The sequence below is a fragment of the Xenopus laevis genome, chromosome 2S, assembly GCF_017654675.1.
Source record: "Xenopus laevis strain J_2021 chromosome 2S, Xenopus_laevis_v10.1, whole genome shotgun sequence".
Taxonomy (NCBI): domain Eukaryota; kingdom Metazoa; phylum Chordata; class Amphibia; order Anura; family Pipidae; genus Xenopus; species Xenopus laevis.
In genome coordinates this window covers 125,804,513-125,824,517 of record NC_054374.1, presented here as the reverse complement: position 1 = coordinate 125,824,517, position 20,005 = coordinate 125,804,513, and the positions used below count along the sequence as shown (strand labels likewise).

Below are 20,005 nucleotides of genomic sequence, written 5' to 3'. Positions count from 1 at the left end.
ACAGGTGCCAGAAGTTGGTGGATAGTGATGGGCGAATTTGCCCCGTTTCGACGAAAAATTCGCGAATGCCCCTTTGTTCCGGAGGCCGTTTTTGACGTGTACAATCGTGCAAATTTGCCGCGAATTCGCGCCTGGCGAATAAATTCGCCCATCACTATTGGTGGACTCCATGCAACACAGATGTGTAGCAGTTCTCAGAAACACTGATTATACAACTAAATATTAGTTCATTTTTCAGTTTATACAGTGAATGTTTGAGTTTCTAAAGAAGAATGCAGACACTATTATTTTTTGGAACAGCCTAATATTCCTTTGCCTTCACTTTCTGTAAAGGAATAACACAAATTTGATTTTTCTTCATAATTTGATTTGGAATAGAATGTGCAGTGTTCCCAATGCATTTGTGTGTATGGAAATAAAAGCTATTGTAAGGAGTTTGAGCTTTATTCACTTTTTATTAACACTGCTATTATTCTGAACACAACTGTAGGCATCAATTTCATGAATTGTGCAACTAAGATAGTGAAAGCCCAAGCCAGAATATCCATGTTTCTGAGCAGGAGGTTCTTACTGCAGAAATTCCTACTAGCACAATTCTCTCACTTGCAAGTCACAATTTAACAAGGAGACGACCCCACTAGACCACCAAATCAATATACTTTGAGCTACCCACCTGGTTTGCTATACTATGACACATGGAATGTGATTGTCTCTGGTTTCCCAAGACGAATTGCCACCTAGAACCTTGTGTACAATTTTCGTTTTATCTTTTAATTATAACCTGTCAAGCTGGAATTTACTAGAAAAGTACAAAGTACATCTAGCCAACCTAAACTAGTAAAAAAAAAACACAAAAAAAAAAAACACACATGAAATGTTTAGTGCCTTTTTACTAATTGAGTTTAGAAAAAGCTGATCATTTGTACAGGGGTAGAGCTGTATTACATTGTAATTAGCATTGATACCTCTACAGAAATCACTATATATGGGCTGTTTTGTTGCAGAAAAACATAGGATAAACTATTATGTTTTATTTAAGCAAACTGAGTAAAGTGTAGCAAAGAATGTTGGAACTGCATAAATAAAAGATAATACAAATAAATATGCAATCATAATATATCAGATTTTTATGCATGCACTAAAAGAAAATCTACACAGAAGCTCTGTTCATGCCAATAGATGCTCCAATCTCTGCCAGAGTCTGCTTTCCCCTGGAATAAATGTCAGAGAAGGAGCTGGCAGGGAAATTGGTTTTCTGGCTGCTTTATTAAATATGGAGTTATAGTAATTTTGTGTTTCATTTGGTCCAATTTTTTTATGCACTGAGACAAATCAGAGACTTGGTTGCCAATGCGTCCTTTTCTGATGAATAGTGTGCAATTGTGCCTATGCATGCTGGCAACCCTGGCGCTGCCTCCATCCTGGACCTGGCGTGAGCTCCAGGGTTCCAACCGTTGGTTGCATCAGTAGGCCCGACAGACTTGCTCAAATGCTGCCAAACAACACTTTCATCACCTGTCAAATTCTCTAATGAATATTTTTACCACAACAATAAAGGTAGGACTACACAGACGTTTTCCGAAACACTGCAACAAAACACTGGGTCAAATTGCATGCGACGGAAATAAGGTAAGTAATGGAAATGTCGGATGAAGTCGCAGCGTTGATCGGATCGCGACGAAAACGTCCATTTAGTCCTACCCTAACATCTGACTTTATTGTCCAAGAACCAGCAGCATGTACTATTATCTTTAGACTGTTGATCATTACATGCTTCTTGATTGGTAAATTTAAGACTAAATAATAGCACCGGAAGTCTTTCATAGGTATATTGGGAACTAAAATAACAAGTAAATCAGGACTGAATTAGGAACCTAAGTAGGATACTGAGATTTGGTACATACCTACTGTCATGATGGTGGTTAGCCATGTTCAGTTTGGGACAGCAGGCTTGGATTTTGGCCTTGGGAGTCCCTAGGCTGCAGTTCCTAGGTAACCGATACAGGCAAACATCCCCAGTGCCCCTAAAATCTTACCGCCCTTGGCCCGGGCTTTTGTGGCCTTTGCACAAATCTGGCTTTGTATACTTGACTCCGCATATCAGATAATTCTTCAGCAGAATGTGAAATCATCTGAGAAAAGCAAGACAAAATGAAAATTCATGCTGGAACAGGACACTGCAGATCCAAATCATAAAGGTTTACAAAGATGGAGGTGGGGAATATTTGACAGCATCTGCAAATGTGACAAAGCTTTTACTCATTGCTAGTTCCTTATGTTTAATGAAATATTCATGAAAAAATGTGTTTCTCCTAGGAGATACAACAATGGCCAATGAAACCAGAGGTGCACTTAGATTAGTCACCTAATAAATGTAAGATATCCCAGTATTAAAAAAAGTAACTATTTCTAGTACAGGAGGGTCAGTTTGTATTTTGTTGCTGTGTTATCTTTAATGTTTGCAAGGTATTCAGGACTGTTTCCCATCAGGTACAGTATAAGACTAGCAGGGTCTTCAGTTTTAAGGAGGGAAGTGCAGAAATGTTTTTGTTTCCTAAACCAAACTTTTTAATGCTAAAAATTGAAATCACAAAAACCGCTAATACAAAACGTCTCCATCTAAAAGATGGTGAGGTCACGTACAAGTCAATGGGAACTGTCAAATATTTCTTTTGAACTTTTAGAGGTTTTTTTTTGGGGGGGGGGGTGTTTTTAAAAAGCAAAAATTCTAATGAAATGAGGATTCATATTCTTATTTGGATTTATGCATATTTAATCGTCCATGCTTTTTATCTTCAGATCTCTTAAAGGAAAACTATACCTCCAAAATGATTACTTAAGCTACAGTATATAACAAATTAAATTTTTCATCAGGATTCAAATTATACTGAATCCTTCTGCCTGGCTGAACAGAATCTGAATCCTAATTTGCCTATGCAAATTAGGGGCAGGGAGGGAAATCGTGTGACTTTTTGTCACAAAACAAGGAAGTAAAAAATGTTTCCCCCTTCCCACTTAAGGTTGCCACCTGGCTGGTATTTTACCGGCCTGGCCGGTAAAAATGATGGTTGATTCCAATGTTATTAATAGGGAAAAAAGATAAAAAATATAGGAAGGCAAATTATGCAAATTAGGATTCGGATTGTGTCCAGCCAGGCAGAATTTGGTTCAGTATTCGGCTGAAGATTTGGGGGTTGGATCAAATAATCAAATAATAGTGGATTCGGTGCATCCCTAACATGCTGATTGGTTCATTTACTTCTGAAATCAGAATTGTTGTGGTGAAAAAGTAATGGGCTGGGTCTGTAAGTGAATGCTAATGCTAAGGAAGTTGCAATTTGCAACTTGGAAGGCAAGTTATCTTGATCCACATAAGAGAGTTTATTTCCTTTGCTATAAATGTCATTTGGAGAGTAGAATCAGAGAGTGGAGAGCAGAATCACGTTTGGCTTTGGAACCATTATGGTTTCTCCCATATCAAATATGGCAGTCTCAGTTACTTCATAAGGCACGCTAACAGTCTACGTCACACCACCCCATAGAACTTTGCTTTGAGAGACACGGTCGCTTTTTTTATGACGGCTTCGGTTTCCTCAGTTGATTGGTTGTGACTAGACGAGCGCTCGCCAATGAGTTTGCGGGTTTCCAGGCAGGCGTAGCGGCGGCCTTGTTGCATCCTCGGCCTGTGCTCGCCTGACGTCGCTGCGTCACGATCGCTCCGGGAAACCGGCATCAGCTGAAGTGTTTGCCGCCGCTGTGGTGGAAGAAGAAGAATCAGCGGAGAAAGAAGAAAAAGAGGGCTCAGGAGGAGTCGCTGTGGCTAACTGGGAAGGCAAACAGGGACGGCAGACTTAGCCGTGCTTGGGCGGTCAGTCAGTCCGCGGCACTGGGAGACGCCGCTGAGCTCCCAGTAGCTGCCGCCAAATCCACAGCGGTCACGGCCCGGGATTCCTCAGCCAGCGGCGTTCGCCGCCGCTTCAAACGTCAGCAAGGTGAGAACTGCCCTGGTCTTCCCCCCCCTCCCAAACACCATTCTGCTAAATAAAAGAACACGTGATTCTGATCTATTTACTCTCTCTGCACAATTTCTGCATTTTCGCTGGTTATTTATAAAAGTAACTGCAAGGGGGGTGTGGCTGTGACCCATTGTGTCTGAATCGCACAACAGTATAGAAGTCATTTACAACGTTCATGGTTTCAAAGCAAGTGTGTTGGCAGTGTTTTCAGTTAGTTGGCAGGCCCTTATAACATTGGGCTGGGTTTTGTTTTTGTGGGGAATGCCAACTTTTCACTTTGTTAAACCTGCTTTCAACCTCTGCCCTGTTTTAATCATTTGAATTAAAGGGAATGGAAACCCAAACATAACATCTTGCATAATAAAAGAAAACCCAATTCTGCAGCTTGCCAATATACAACGATTGGATCCATGATCTGGAAACCTGTTATCCAGATTGCTCTGAATTACTGGAAGCCAATTCCAACAGACACCATTTTAATAAAATAATTTAAATTAACAATGACTTCCCTTTTCTCTAATAATATAACAGTACCTTGTACTTCATCCCAACTAAAGTTGTGCAGATCATTTCCATGTAACGATCTACAATGAACTAGATTAAAATAAATAGGAAAAATCAAATCAGAAGATGTTCTGGCCGTTAATATCCAGACCTCAATCATACGAAAATTATATCTGACAAATAGTATTGACAGTCAATATCATCTGCAATATATGCAAACATGTTATTATTAACCAACAGCAATCGTCTGAGCTGTCCAATTGACTAAACAACCAATCCTTTTGGGTTTATTTAATGTTTATATGATTTTCAAAAGAATGAAGGCATGGAGATCCAAATTACAGAAAGACCCTTAGAAATCCAGAAAACTCCCAAGTCCCTAGCATTCTGGATAACAATGTTCAGTGCTTTCAAAGTGAACTAACAGAACTTTAAAAGTATTAGAATAAAAGAGCTTGCTTTCTCAATTGTGATGGCAGTATCCCTATAAATCATAAAGGCTTTCAGTGTATAGGAGGGTTACATTTAGTCTATATTCCAGTTCTCAGGTACATTTTTAATTTTTGTTTTTGTTAGGTAAGAGAAAGTACAAAATGTCAAAAATCCGACGGAAGGTCACAGTAGAGAATACCAAGACTATATCGGATAGCACATCGCGCAGACCAAGTGTTTTTGAGAGACTTGGACCTAGCGCAGGGAATAGTGCTGAGGTAAGCCTTTTATGCACCTAAAGCTTTAAATATGCCCCATGAGCTAAAAGGGTTATTGTGTGTTCTGTGACCATCAGCCATCTAAAACAGCATGGAAACTGTCAGCAAAAGTTAGCCATATCAGACTTATCAAGTTTCCCTCACTTTTTATAGTTTATCATTTTTTTTTTTACCTTAGTTAAGTTACAACCTTCCTTATGCTTTATCTTGTATCTTAGCTAATGTACCTGCTGTATATTCCCAGCTAATAAGATTCATTGTTTTTTTGTTCCAGACTCAATGTCGTAATTGGATGAAGACTGGGAATTGTATATATGGTAACACCTGTAGATTCATTCATGGCCCCTCACCAAGAGGCAAAGGTTATAGTAGTACATACAGAAGGTAAATTTTGAGTAAACACACTTCTCCATTATAATGTTATTTTAACAATATTTCACTGTAGCAGTATGATGTCAAGGATTATGCTGTAAGGACACTCCCGCTGCTTTAAAGGAGAAGGAAAGTCATCCTGCACTTGGAGGTGCCAAATGTTAGGCATAATTTTTTTGACTTACATAAAACCCCGGCTGGTGCTCCTATCAGCAGAAAACTGCACCGGCCTGGGGTTATACTAGTGAGCACCACAAAGCGCTTCTCTTGCGTCTTCTGCTTTCTTCGCGCGGCTGCACATTCACAGTAGAACGAAAAACCGACCTTTAATTAAGAAGCCGGGTATTTCATTCTACTGCACATGCATTTGCCCCAGAAATTTGAAGAAAGAAGAAGCCGGAAGAGGATCGCTCCGTGGTGCTCACGGCTTTCATGTAAGTCAATACAATCACTTGGGGGTGCCTAACATTTGGCACCCCCAAGTGCAGGATGTCTTTCCTTCTCCTTTAAAAAATGTTGCTACTTAAATCAAAGGCAAAAAATAAGAATGTGTTTTAGCAGGCAGACTACCGTGAGAGACAGAAGTGCTCCAGATGTCACTCCAGCATGTCACATGTATATATGTTGGTCTGGGGTTATGCTATATTATATGACTATTTTCAAATTTCCTTTTGGGAAGCTGATGTTCTGAAAAGGGTTTTGTTTACTCAGAATTCCTGGAGGAAAAGTCTTTTTATAGACCTTTTATGGATTTTTGTCTTTGTATATTCTTAACATGTTATACATAGAGTCCTAAAATAAGATCAGACATTTAAAGGGACAGTGTACTCCTGTAAGTTTTTGCCAATCAGCCCTTTGAGACAGACAAGTCCCCCATTATATCCAAGATCTTCATAGACCTCTGTGTGTGTCGTTATTTTGAATAATGTGGCTCGCAAAGCGTGGGCGCGCAGATTTTTGGTACAAAACATATCGGACCCCTTTGAAAAGACTCCTGGTATATGTGTATTTGTATAATACAGATATAGGACCTGTTATTCAGAATGCTCTGTACCTGGGGGTTTACCAGGTAAGGTATCTTTCTGTAGTTTGGATTTCCATACCTTAAGTCTGCTAAAACATAATTTAAGCATTATGGTAATTAAACCCAATAGGATAATTCTTTTCTGTTGTCTAAAAGGGGACACAGGGAACATATGGGGCTCTTCCAGGAGGTAGGACACTTGATGTTAATTAAAAAGGGGATGTGCCTGCCTACGCCGGCTTTACTCCCACACCTTATTCCTTCTTCCATCAGTTTTTCATATGTCCTGCTGCTTGGAGTTTGGAACCTACCAGGTCTCTAGTGAGACAGTGCTAACCACTGACCGAAGAATTTTGTTCTGACTGCCGTGCTGAAACCGGGGTCAGGACTGCCTTGACCTCCTTGTTTGGTTAGCCCCCTTTATATATATATATATATATATATATATATATATATATATATATATATATATCTATATATCTATATATCTATATATCTATATATCTATATATCTATATATCTATATATCTATATATCTATATATCTATATATCTATATATCTATATATCTATATATCTATATATCTAACCAAACAAGGAGGTCAAGGCAGTCCTGACCCCGGTTTCAGCACGGCAGTCAGAACATATATATATATATATATATACCATCCTACCTTGTAGGAAGGCAGACGGCCTGGCTTGGAAGTCCATGGGGTGAGTACAACCATCCTCCACCACCCCCCCATCCTGAAACCTACTCTGAGAATGTACCCACTCCTACCGCTCCTCCATATCCACCACTATCTGCTGCTGTATGCTCGCCACCTCAAGAGCCCGTATGGTGAATTAACCCAGCCTTGTCCCTGCTGTGGGGAACACTCCAGGCAGTGAGTGCATGAGTTAATGTTTCATAAAACGAAATGGGCAGCACTCCAAAAAAAAGATGAAAATTGCCTTTATTCACCAACAGCAGGGCAGCATTTGCAACGTTTCGAGCCTAGCACGGCTCTTTTTCAAGCTCAACTGAGTGCATGAGTTAATGTCCCCTGAGGCAGCGGGAGAGAGACGGAGCGGGGGCAGAGGCGGTGCTTCCGTCACATTTTTGCACCAGGAAAATGGGCTTTTACGACTGCAACGAGAGGCAAAAGATGCCATTGTAGCGCATGTCTCCGCGAGCAGAATACCTCTACAGGGGAGCAGCGCCAGAGCCAATACGACTGCACAAATCATCTTCCCTACATGTGTCAGAATTAACTCTGAGACTTCATAGCTTTCCTTACACCTACTTCTCACTACTATGGCACAAGATAACACATGGAATTTATTCCTCAGGGCAGAGGGAAGAACCCCAGCAGCTGTGGCACAGGTGAAATACCTAGCGTGCACAATGTGCCACACCAAAACTCAGGGAGGATGAGCAGAACCTCTATGCAGATCCTGCTACAGGGGACAGGAGCCTGCGCCTACACCAGGGAACAACTTGGACTCCCTGACAACGCACTACTGAATTGGGATCTGTTGGCAGAGGGTACTTATCAAGTCCGCTCGGCTGGCAGCTCAGAGGAACCCCCAGCACCACGGTGGGCGATTCAACTGTCTCAGTCCCTGGTCTCCCTCTAAGGGCTTTCCTCTCTCACTCATTTTCTGGGAAAAGCCATAGCTAAGCTGAATCATAGACCCAGCTGTAAGTACAAAAGGGCGGACACAGCTGGTAATGACCCTTCCACAAGCATATATTCTGACGTATCATCGGAGTTCCCCAGACCATCGGAGTCGAAGGGGGTACTCCCATCATCCAACATATCGTCGGGGAAAGAAGAGGCGGAGCTAACAAGCAAAGATGCCCACCATGATGTTGACAGCATAATGAAACAGGTTATACATAGTAAGTTAGGTTACAAAAAGACGCACGTTCAACCTTCTAACTTTTTTTAACCTGCCTAACTGCCAGTTGATCCAGAGGAAGGCAAAAAAACCCATAGAGGTCCTCAACATTACCCAGGCCAGTAGTCAGTCTATGGACCTATTCAAGGTCATCAGCAATGTCGATTGAGGCACGTTGAAAGATTTGGCTAAAAAACTGGTCAGCAGCTATCCGCTCAAAGAAGTCGCTCACAACGTTCTCCTTTAAAGGGGGCCGGTTATTATCCCGCAAGCCACGGGCGGGAAGAGCACCCTTCTTCCACAGTCCAGGGCTCGTTCACCCACCTCTTCCAGACGTTTGGAAATTTCTTAGTGGACAAAGCAGTCACTTTCCCAGACGTAATGCCTCCCAACATCCACCTGGCTTCAAAGTTAAGGCAGGGGACTGAAAATGTCCAATATGGAAACCCAACAAGCTCCCCACTGACAAGACCACCTCGATTTAACGGGGCACTCTCTCCGGAGTCCGCAGATCTAATAAGGGGCAGACTGTTGGGATTCCAGGAGGTATTCCCTGGACACCTGAGTCAACAAGATCATCACAGAAGGGTATCATCTTGACTTTGTCAACCTTTCCCCCAGAAATTTTCTTATGTCCAGAGTACCCCAAAGACCCCCCCCCCCAGAGCTCAGGCCTTTGCAAAGTGCACCACAACCGTGATAGTGCCAGAGATTCTTCGGATTCTACTCCAACCTGTTTATCGTCCCAAAGAAGGACAGATCCTTTTGGCCGGTCCTGGACCTGAAGAGCCTAAACAAGTTGGATGTCTACCTACAAGTCCCAATATTCGCAAACCAGCACTTTCAGTTTGTGGCCCTACCAGTCGGACTGTTATCCGCCACCAGGGTGTTCATGAAGCTGATAGCGATAACCCTGAAACTCCAGGGGATATCGGCGACCCCTTATCTGGACTACCTCTTGGTAAATTTCAGAACAGGAGATCAATAGAAGCCGTGCCGTTTGCATAGATTCACCTTCGTCCCCTCCAAGCTCGGATCCTCAGAGTCTGGAAAGGGGGACCTCTTCACTGGTCAATCCTGGGAAACACTGACCTGGGCATTGATATCTAAGGATGCCAGCCTACATGGCTGGTGGGTGAAATGGCAGGACCTGGCCGCACAGAGGGGTTGGTCTCCCACGAAGTGGGAGGGCAGAAGATGTGATCTATTTGGATTTTGCCAAAGCGTTTGATACCGTGCTCCACTAACGACTGCTTTCTAAACTAAGGTCTGTTGGGCTTAAAGGAACAGTAACATCATTTTTTTTTATTAAAAAAATAAAAATTACAGCGTGTATATAATACCCATGTCCCAATAGATATTACCCATTCACCCTCCTTGTACCAGAAAAGTCCCCAGAAAATACTCCCCTCCATTGTCTGAACTGATTTTGAAAAACGGCGATATGGCGATCAATGGAAGGCGAACAATACGTACAAGCGCGCTCCCGACAGTGCTCCTTCAGCCAGGACTTCCGTCATGAAAGTAAAACCGGAAGTCAGAAGAGTTTCTGACAGGGCATGCATCCTACGACGCATAAAGTTCTCCCTCTTCTTGCCGGCTTTTTTCTTTTGTATGTGGGCAGTGAGAGGAACAAGGAGGGATGGGGGGAGTGTACGGCAGCATCAATGGAGAAGGCTGGGGAGAGGGACAGCAGTGACAGGACACGGAGCGGAGACAGGGGGAGTGAACGGCTGCATGAAAGCACTGTGAGAAACGGCAGTGACAGGACACGGAGGGTAGGGGGGTTGAGCCGAACTGCTGCATGAATGGAGAAGACTAGGGTGAGAGGAACGCGGAGGGGAGGTGGGGGAGTGAATGGCTGCACAGACGTATGGCAGTGAGAGGACATGGAGTGAGGGGGAGTGTATTGAACTGCTGCAGCGCTGGGAATTGGGCTGATTTCTTGGGTTGGGGAATCTAATAATAAAATGCATTCAGCCAGCGCTCCTATAGCCTAAGCAGTTATCCTTTCGGTTAGGTGATGTCACTTCCGGAAGTGACATCATGAACCCGGAAGTTCAGACCCGAAAACAAGGAAAAGAAGCACGGCAGCGCGCACGTAGTGTAGAAGAAGGTTGCTGGTGGGGCAAGATGGCGAGGACCCTTGGACTCCATCCAGAAGCTGCGGTTTTGATTTTCTCGGATTCCTTACAAGACTACCTGGATTCAGCAGCGTATTAGAAGTTACTTAGCTAAGTACATTATTTTTGTCTGAGTTTGTAAAAAAGTGTTACTGGTCCTTTAATGAAGTCATTTGCACATGGATAGGAAATGGCTACAGGATCGGGTACAGAGGGTGGTTGTTAATGGTACATTCTCTACTTGGAGTAAGGTTCTTAGTGGGGTCCCTTAGGGCTCGGTATTGGGTCCACTTTTATTTAACTTGTTCATTAATGACTTAAGGGAGGGTATTGTAAGTAATGTTTCAGTGTTTGCAGATGACACAAAACTATCCAGCCCAATAAATTCCATCCAGGATGTGTCATCCTTGCAACAGGATCTTGACAAACTATCAATCTGGGCAGCTAAGTGGCAAATTAAATTCAATGTTAATAAATGTAAAGTCATGCACCTGTGATGTAAAAATATCCAAGCCACTTATACCCTTAATGGGACTGCGCTAGGCAAATCCATTATGGAAAAGGACCTTGGAGTCCTTGTAGATGATAAACTTGGCTGTAGCAAGCAATGCCAGTCGGCAGCATCAAGGGCAAATAAGGTCTTGAGCTGTATTAAAAGGGGCATAGAGTCAAGGGAGGAGGGGGTCATTCTTCCACTGTATAGAGCACTTGTAAGGCCCCATCTAGAATATGCCGTACAGTTTTGGTCTCCATCACTCAAACAGGGCATTTTTGTATTAGAGAGGGTACAGAGAAGGGCAATTAACTGGTAAAAGGTATGGAAAATCTTAGCTATGAGGAAAGACTGGCCAAATTGGGGATGTTCATGCTGGAGAAGAGGCGCTTAAGGGGTGATATGATAACTATGTATAAATATATAAGGGGATCATATAATAATATCTAATGCTTAATTTACCAGTAGGTCTCCATAATACTGAAGATGTCCAGAAACGCTCTGCCCATTAGATTCAGGATACTAGTGCAACTTTCCTCTTACAGGTCACCACTTTCCTGATATTTATGCTTTTAGTATGAGAAATGAGGAGAGCACTCAATAAGCATAAATGCTGTGGTTACTTTATTTAATGCGACCACCAGTACACGACATGTTTCGGGCTTCTGTGCCCTTTATCAAGTGTAACATACAATCAGAACGTGCAGGTTTTTAAACACTCCCCTACCACCCCCCACCATTGTGAGTAATTGGTTCCAGAAAAAACAGGTGGTGTGTGTTAAGTCCATATGCGGATGTTCAATCCACTGTGTGTGCCTTTTATATTAAAGTATCAAAAACAAACCCGGTGTCTGTGTCCATTTCACACAAGGTTATCGCATATTAAAGTTTCAAAAAAGTCTGTTACTTTGTTGCTTCCAATCTGCTAAAAAGGGAAATTGTTAGTGCCATCTCTCTGTCCAGATCCCAAAAACCAGATTGAATGCAGACTCAACACCCTGGACATGGTCAGGGCCTTGCGCAAATACCTGGAACTATGCACGCCCTTTCGTCTCCGACCCAGTCCTTATTTGTAATTTGGTCTGGGACTAGGAGGGGCCTCGCAGCGTTCAAGACCTACATTGCAAGGTGGATTCGGTAGACTCCGGCTTGCCTACTTGTCAAAAGGGAAATCACCACTGCGAGATTCGGGCACACTCAACATGGGCGATGGGAGCATCCTGGGCATGGCGCAACTCTGCTTCTCTGGACCAAATCTGCAGGGCAGCCATCTGTTCCTCCGTTCAAACGTTTACAAAATTCTATAAGCTGGACACCTTTTCGTCAGCCGTGGCCTCCTTTTGCCAAAATGTTTTTTACTCAGTGGTGCTATAAAGCAGATATATAGCTGTTATCCCACCCCACTGACTCTGGGACTGCTTTAAGTCCCCAAACGTTCCCCGTGTCTCCCTTTAGATAACAGTGGATTTTTGTTACTGTTAGATCCATTTCTCGTTCACTGTTTTTTTCCTGCTGCTGTTAGCAAGAAAGAGAAGACAAAAGTGTTCCTAGTGGATATGCTATAGAGATACTGAAACTTCTTCCAGGAAATAGAGACTTTGTGCTCAGCCATTTGAGACAGAACTGTAACCCAGCCCAGGGTTTAACCCTGAAGTAAAGTGATTTTGATACTTCTCGCTCCTTATGTCGATTTTGCATAACATGGTATGGTACGCTTAACACCCAAACATGCCTACTGCATGCACTCACTGCAGAAAATGTATGTATGTATCTGACATTTGAAGGTGGTGCCCGTTTCAGTATTAATGTTTATATAATACAATTTATAAGTGACTCTTGAGGTGCACCAAAAGTAGGGATGCACCGAATCCACTTTTTTGGATTCGAACCGAATCCGAACTCTAATTTGCATATGCAAATTAGGAGTGGGAAAGGGAAAACATTTTTTTACTTCCTTATTTTCTAATAAAAAGTCATGCAATTTCCTTCTCCGTCCCTAATTTGCATATGCAAATCCGGATTCTGTTCGGCCGGGCAGAAGGATTCGGTCGAATCCTGCTGCAAAAGCCCGAACCGAATCCTGGTTTCAGTGCATCCCTAACCAAAAGGCACTAAATTGATTTTCTATGAGAGTTAAAGATGTTTGTAGTTAGCATAGTGATTAGGCTAAGAGTCATATTTATTAAATACTTCAACCTCCATTTTGAAAACGTTAATTTAATTTGTAATTTACTGTGGGCTGGGGTATTCTAAAACCTTTTGTATAAGTGACCTTATAATTATTGTTGAACAGGTCACCAGAAAGGCCACCTGGAGATTTGCGGGAGAGAATGAAGAATAAGCGGCAAGAAGTAGATTCCGAATCTCAAAAACGAACGACTGAGGAATCCACATCCCCATCAAGGGTATGAATAGACTTGCATAGAGGATTGTGTGTGACTGACCAACATAAATACAGTCATTTAGCTTATAATGTGCTTTGCTATATTTTTTGAAGAGTGGTACAATTGTTTCCACAAAGAAGGAATAGTAGTAGACAGAAGATAATTTTTTATATTTAGGGCAAGTCTAGTTTTATAGATGCTAAAGGGTACTACCAGCTAATGTCCTCAGTAACCTGGACTACCTTATGGATTCATGTCACTGTGAGCTTCTAGCAAAAGTAAAAGGACTTGATACACACTGCGTAGGTCATTGTTTATATCCATTTAAAGCAGTGTTCTCCCCAGGAATTTTTTTCTGCTGGGTGGGGGTAAAAATATAACGTGCAGCAGCATAGTATTATAAAACCATAGCGTAAGTAAAAGTATTATTTGGTTAAATATCAATTCTTTGATTTTACTTTGAGGTCCACTTGTAAGCAGTTTTCTCATAGTCAGCTAGGCTTTGACATGTTTTCCCTTCTAAAATAAAGGAGTAGTGTTTTCTGATCGCTTTTTTTACTCATGATATATGAGCTTTACTTTTTTAATCACATTTTTTACCTAAGAAAACGCTGCATTCACACTGAAAGTATTAATTTGGACAATTTTGTCAAGCTGGTGAATTGTGTGTAAAATTTAAGCAATTGAGAATTAGATATGTTCATACTGCAGTACTAGGTGTCACAAAGTTAAGCATCAGATATGTTCTGACTGCAGCCAGTAATAAAAAAAAAATATAGATTATTTCTCCCTCTTAAAGATGCTACAATATTTACTTCAAGACACAGACTGACCTGTTGGTCACAGTTCTAAATACTATTTGGAAGAAAATTAAATTTCTGATGCTAGATTTACACTGGTATTCGTTTTTAATAAAGTATTTTAGACATTGTCAGAGTGCTGAATGGTGTGTCACAAATGTGAGCATCAGATAAGTTCTGAGTGCAGCCGGTAATAAAGAAAAATATAGAAGATTCTTTCCCCTCTAATGGTGCAGCAATATTCTCACTGCTGCCAATAATAAGGAAAAATATGGAATATTCTTTTCCCTCTTGGTTTTCTCTAAAGTCTCTTTATCCCAAATGCAATTGCCTCCAACCCTTTCCCCTTCAACACCAATAACTCTCTCTCTTCAATCTCCCCCAATCTGGCTGTGTCCTCCGCACTTCTCCTTGCTTGTCAAGATAAGTTTGTTAAAACTTCTGCTAAAACTTTCCAAAAGGTCTCCTTCCCCCCTGCTTCTTGGTGGATTAGAAGTTTCTGTGAGCGACTAACCTCCTGTAAATGCTTTGCAATAGGCAATAATGTGAATCACTGGTGGTATTACCCATGTGTTGCTTCAGTCTTCCAAAATTCACATTATTGCCTATGGGAAAGCTTTTATGGGAGATAAGTCGCTTGCAGAAGCAGAGATTTATCGCTGGTGTTTGGTGTGCCTATGCTTTGTGTCTGCGCTGTCTGCTGTTCTTCACCTGACAAGCAGCCATCCGCTGACTACAAACAGCAGGCGTGATGCTTACTCTGCAAACATGCAGGGCAGAGTCAACATTGCTGATTGTATCTGCTACTTGTTAGGTGAAGAGCAGGAGACCGCACAAACACTTAGTGGTAGATTTATTACAAAGTGAGATTAGAACTCTCCACAGAAAAACTCGCTTTTTCTTCATTCCTATTGGATTTATAGAATCTTATTTATCAGTGGAGTTCACCATTTGATAAATATAACATAGGAATGAATAGAAAGTGAGTTTTTCTGTGGCGAGTTCTAATCTTGCTTTTTGGTAAATCTGCCCCTTTGGTTCCACCGCTCAACGACATGCACTATTAACGACCAGGTTAATTAAAAATACAGATTTACTACAATATTTCTTTTTAACTGGTTGGCAGCTTAGAGGACTTCTGGGCAGATCCTTTGCCTAAAGACCCCTGGGGAGAACACTGGCAAGGTCTCATTTTTTACTCTATTAAAAAATGAAATCTCAATTTTTTTTTTTAAAACTTTCAAGATGTATTAATGTAAATGGAAAACTACACAATCTTAATCCTGTGAGACCTTACAGCTCATTGAAATGTATGGAACCATATTTTCCATTTGAAAGTATTTTTACACACTTTTATATTCTAGGTCAGGAATGTCCATAAATTACTAATGTGAGGTCTACTTTTAGTGATGATGTCCCATTATGATCTACATCCATAAAGGCATTGTTGGCATTGTGTTCCATGGAAACTATTACTTCTTATATTGATTTGAGAGAATTTATATTGCTATATTTAACAAACAACTATACTGTGTAACCAAAACATAACATAATATAATAAATATCTGAATGAAAAGCATGAAATAGGACAGTGATTTAGACAAGCTGTTTGTTGACTGTGTTTTGAGATCTACTGATCACCAGTTAAATTTCTACTGGTAGATCCAGATCTACCTTTTAGGCACTCCGGTTTTAGGTATAACAGAAAAAGTGTTGTCAAGTTTGTGATTTTTATGTTCCTGCTATCACGTTTTCAAAACCACATCCTAAAAATCTATAAATCACTCTTTCTCCAGGTCTGCTTGGGGGACACAGGGACAGTGGGGTATAGCTGGCACCACTAGGAGGCAGGATACAATAAAAAAAAAATAGAAACTTGGTCCCTCCTCCTCCTCCTGCTATACCCCTCCTCTGTAGGCAGAGACACTCCGTTTCGTTGTGTCCTCAGGAGGTTAGGGCCGTCTCCTGCATTCAGGAGTATTTTAGTATTTATTTTGCTATTCTTTTTATTTCATTACAATTCCTTCACATTATATGGAGCTGGACGGCTACACTGAGTAGTCTGATCCATTACTTCAGGAAGTCACCGGGGTCTCTTTTGCTCTGCACTGACCATCCAGGATTGATTCCCACCCTCTGACGTCCAGAGAGAGGATGCGCTGGCCGGGACACAGGGCTGAGGTATAGCCAGGTTCATCCTGTGTCTCTGCCTACAGAGGAGGGGTATAGCAGGAGGAGGGATCAAGTTTCTTTTTTGTTTTTATTGTGTCCTGCCTCCTAGTGGTGCCAGCTATACCCCACTGTCCCTGTGTCCCCCAAGCGTCTGAAGATAGAGATTTAACGGTGCGTACACAAAATCTCCCAAAATATAGCAGGAGTGAAAGCAGCTAAATTATTTTGAGTTATGATCAGTGTTTTATGAAGTAAGAAAAGCATTTCCTGTAGTATAAAGAAAATAGCCGTTTGATGGTTTCTGCTGGTAAATCACTGTTAAAGGGATACTGTCAAAATGAATCAGTTAATAGTGGTGATCCAGCAGTATTCTGCACTGAAATCCATTTCTCAAAAGAGCAAACAGATTTTTTTTTAAATTCAATTTTGAAATCTGACATGGGGCTAGACATATTGTCAATTTCCCAGCTGCCCCAAGTCATGTTACGTGTGCTCTGATAAACTTCAATCACTCTTTACTGCTGTACTGCAAGTTGGAGTGATGTCACCCCCCTCCATCCCCCCCAGCAGCCAAACAAAAGAACAATGGGAAGGTAACCAGATAGCAGCTCCCTAACACAAGATAACAGCTGCCTGGTAGATCTAAGAACGACACTCAATAGTAAAAACCCATGTCCGACTGAGATTCCTTCAGTTACATTGAAAAGGAAAAACAGCAGCCTGTCAGAAAGCATTTCTCCTAAAGTGCAGGCACAAGTCACATGACAGGGGCAGCTGGGAAATTGACAATATGTCTAGCCCCATGTCAGATTTCAAAATTGAATATAAAAAAGAAATCTGTTTGCTCTTTTCAGAAATGGATTTCAGTGCAGAATTCTGCTGGAGTAGCACTATTAACTGGTGCGTTTTGAAAAAAAACATGTTTTCCGATGACCGGATCCCTTTAATTTAGTTTCACTGGCTTTGTTGGGGTATAGTCATTGCTGCCATAATTTGCCTTAAGTATCATTAAAAATTATAAGTTATAAATGAGGATAGCAATAGCAGTGATAATATAATTGAAGGCAGTAATGCTCAAGCCCTTCTGAAAAGTATTTAATGCAATAACAAAATACAAACATATAAAAGGCAGCAACACACACATAATGAGCAAACAGGGAAAAAGTATATAATGCAGTTCCAACAGACAAATGCGAAACAGCCAGCTATCTTTATAGAAGATCTTAGTGACCTGAAATAAAAAAATTGTCCAGGCTATGTAACACATTCGCTGGTTGTAGCATTTACAAAACAAATCCAAGAGTTGTCTGTGCAGTAATGCATATCTTAAGTAGCATATAGAGTCTTGTTAAGTAACAATGTTGTAAAGCAGAAATAATCCAAAAAATTGCATTGGTTTCTTGTAGATATAATTGCTACTATTTAGCCAGTGCCTATAAATGATTAGTTTAGGTGCGTTTCACCTATTCTTTTTGCTTTACAAGTTTCATTATTTTTAATTACGGTTAGGGGGAATATGCATTTATGGCAATAGTACAATTGCAATAAAAATCCTATAATAGTAATCTCAGTATTTCATAGTTCTAAAGTAAAACCAGAAACAATGTAATTTTCTTCTTGGTGACTTGTTCGGTTTGCGCAAATTGGTTTGCAAGTACAGGTATATGAACCCTGTCATTAGCAGTTTACAAAGATTTTAGTAAGATTTTCTATAAAAAAAAAAAACTAACAAAAAAAAAACCAATGTACAAATATAGGTCAATTAAATTATACCCTATCTACTTACTGAGAGACTTGAACAATTTCTGATAGTTAGTTCATGGTCTTTAAATAATGAACTAAAAGGAGTGTTGTCATTAGAAACAAATTGCATTTAAGCAGTGTAGTTTTAGATCTTTGAAAAGGTTATTAGGACTATTGATGAATATAAAGATATGCAACAAGGGGACATTTTTCTTTCTGTAGAAAGAGTCTTCCCGGGGAAGGCATCGTGAGAAAGAAGATATAAAAATTACTAAAGAGAGAACCCCTGAAAGTGACGAGGAGACAGCTGAATGGGAAACTACAAGGGATGGTAAGAAAGTACAGATTTTACTCTTTTCTATATTTTACATGAAAAAAAATTCATACTTCAGATGGACGTCCCATTTTCATATATTCTTCCAGTAAGGTTTGTTTAGCTTTTTCACAGACTGATGAGTACTCTGGTTCTATGAAGTGAAGGGAACATTTGGGACCAGTCACCTATGAAAAACTAGATATGTGGGTATACCCCAGTATGTCTGCTTTACATGTTTATTCAAGTGTGCTGTTTAATGAGTACTCATGGCAAATCAAAACCAGGATATCCATTTGTGCACCATTCTGATAAAGAGCTACTTCTCTCCCTCATGACTCAGATAGGAGCTACCATGCCAAGACTGTGAGCAAACTTTATCAAAGTGCTGCAGATATAGAAAAGCTCTCAAGCCAAACCTTTTAAGTGCTGCTAGCTTACTAATGCTCCCTCCTCAACCACAGGTAGAATATGGCAGGCATTCTGTTTTGGGTGTGCACTGGGGATGAATTTGTTGGGCAGATTCAAATGGGTTCTCTGTGTAGAGAGAGAATATGGGATGAATTTGGTGGACTCTGTATATGGAGGGACATTATAGTTGAAGGAACAGCAACACCAAAATATGAAACTGCTATAATGTATAAGCATTATAATCTGCTGTATAATTGGTGTGTGTGCTTCAGAAGCACAACTATATTTTATATAAACAAGCTGCTGGGGGCAGCCATTCAAGCACAAGACACACAGTAGATGGCAGATAAATTCTGAAGAATACCATTGTAAACTAAGAGTTTAGCTATTATCTGCTGTGTATCCTGTGCCTTATCTCCATTTTTAACTTTAAATGGCTACCTAGTAGTTTGTTTATATGAACTATAGTAATGTTTCTGAAGCAAACACAACGGTTTTACCAGTGCAGCACAATTGGTGTTACTGTTCCTTTAATGTGGCCAGTTATCAAATGTACTTGGTCCTGCTTGGTTTGACATTGAGCTCTCAAATACACAGTTATGATGTGCAGTTTTACTGGTATGAAGGTATTAATGTCTCTTTGTCTTGTACAGAATTTGAGAGAGACCATGCTTTTCTTTTATAACAGATTTCAATAAAACTGTACCCCACTTTTTGTTATAGGTTTTAAAAGAAAATCTTAATAAACCTAAGTAACATGGGATGTTTTGACCACTCCTGCCAGGCAGAAAACATCGGAATCAAAACACTTTCTAACCGGTTTGTTGGAAAACCAAAGCCGGAAACACCGACTGCTTTGAGCATTTGAAGGGGTAGTTAATATTCCAAACCGTATATTTCAGTCCAGTTAAGAATTTTTTCCAAAATTGAAGTTTAGGTGGCTATTTAAGAAAACAAATTTTTCTCACTATAATAAAAAAGCAATTAGACCAAAATCTCCTTAATCTACCAATAAATCTGACAAAAAAAACAGTGCAGGAAGAAGTTGCGTCAAAAT

At 40.7% G+C, this 20,005-nt stretch overlaps 1 protein-coding gene across 4 annotated transcripts in view; it reads left to right on the top strand.

Moving 5' to 3' along the window:
- Positions 1 to 3,362: 3,362 nt before the first annotated feature.
- The window catches only part of zc3h13.S (zinc finger CCCH-type containing 13 S homeolog), a 55,930-nt gene continuing 39,287 nt past the window's right edge, over positions 3,363 to 20,005 (top strand). For 3 of the 4 annotated variants that reach the window (XM_018249953.2, XM_018249954.2, XM_018249952.2), the window contains exons 1-5: positions 3,363 to 3,992; positions 5,097 to 5,230; positions 5,505 to 5,614; positions 13,419 to 13,530; positions 18,447 to 18,555. In XM_018249953.2, coding sequence (XP_018105442.1) covers positions 5,114 to 5,230; positions 5,505 to 5,614; positions 13,419 to 13,530; positions 18,447 to 18,555 — 448 coding nt within the window. In that variant the 5' untranslated portion in view covers positions 3,363 to 3,992; positions 5,097 to 5,113. The remainder of the gene's footprint in view (positions 3,993 to 5,096; positions 5,231 to 5,504; positions 5,615 to 13,418; positions 13,531 to 18,446; positions 18,556 to 20,005) is intronic. The other variant, XM_018249955.2, reaches the window with a different exon arrangement.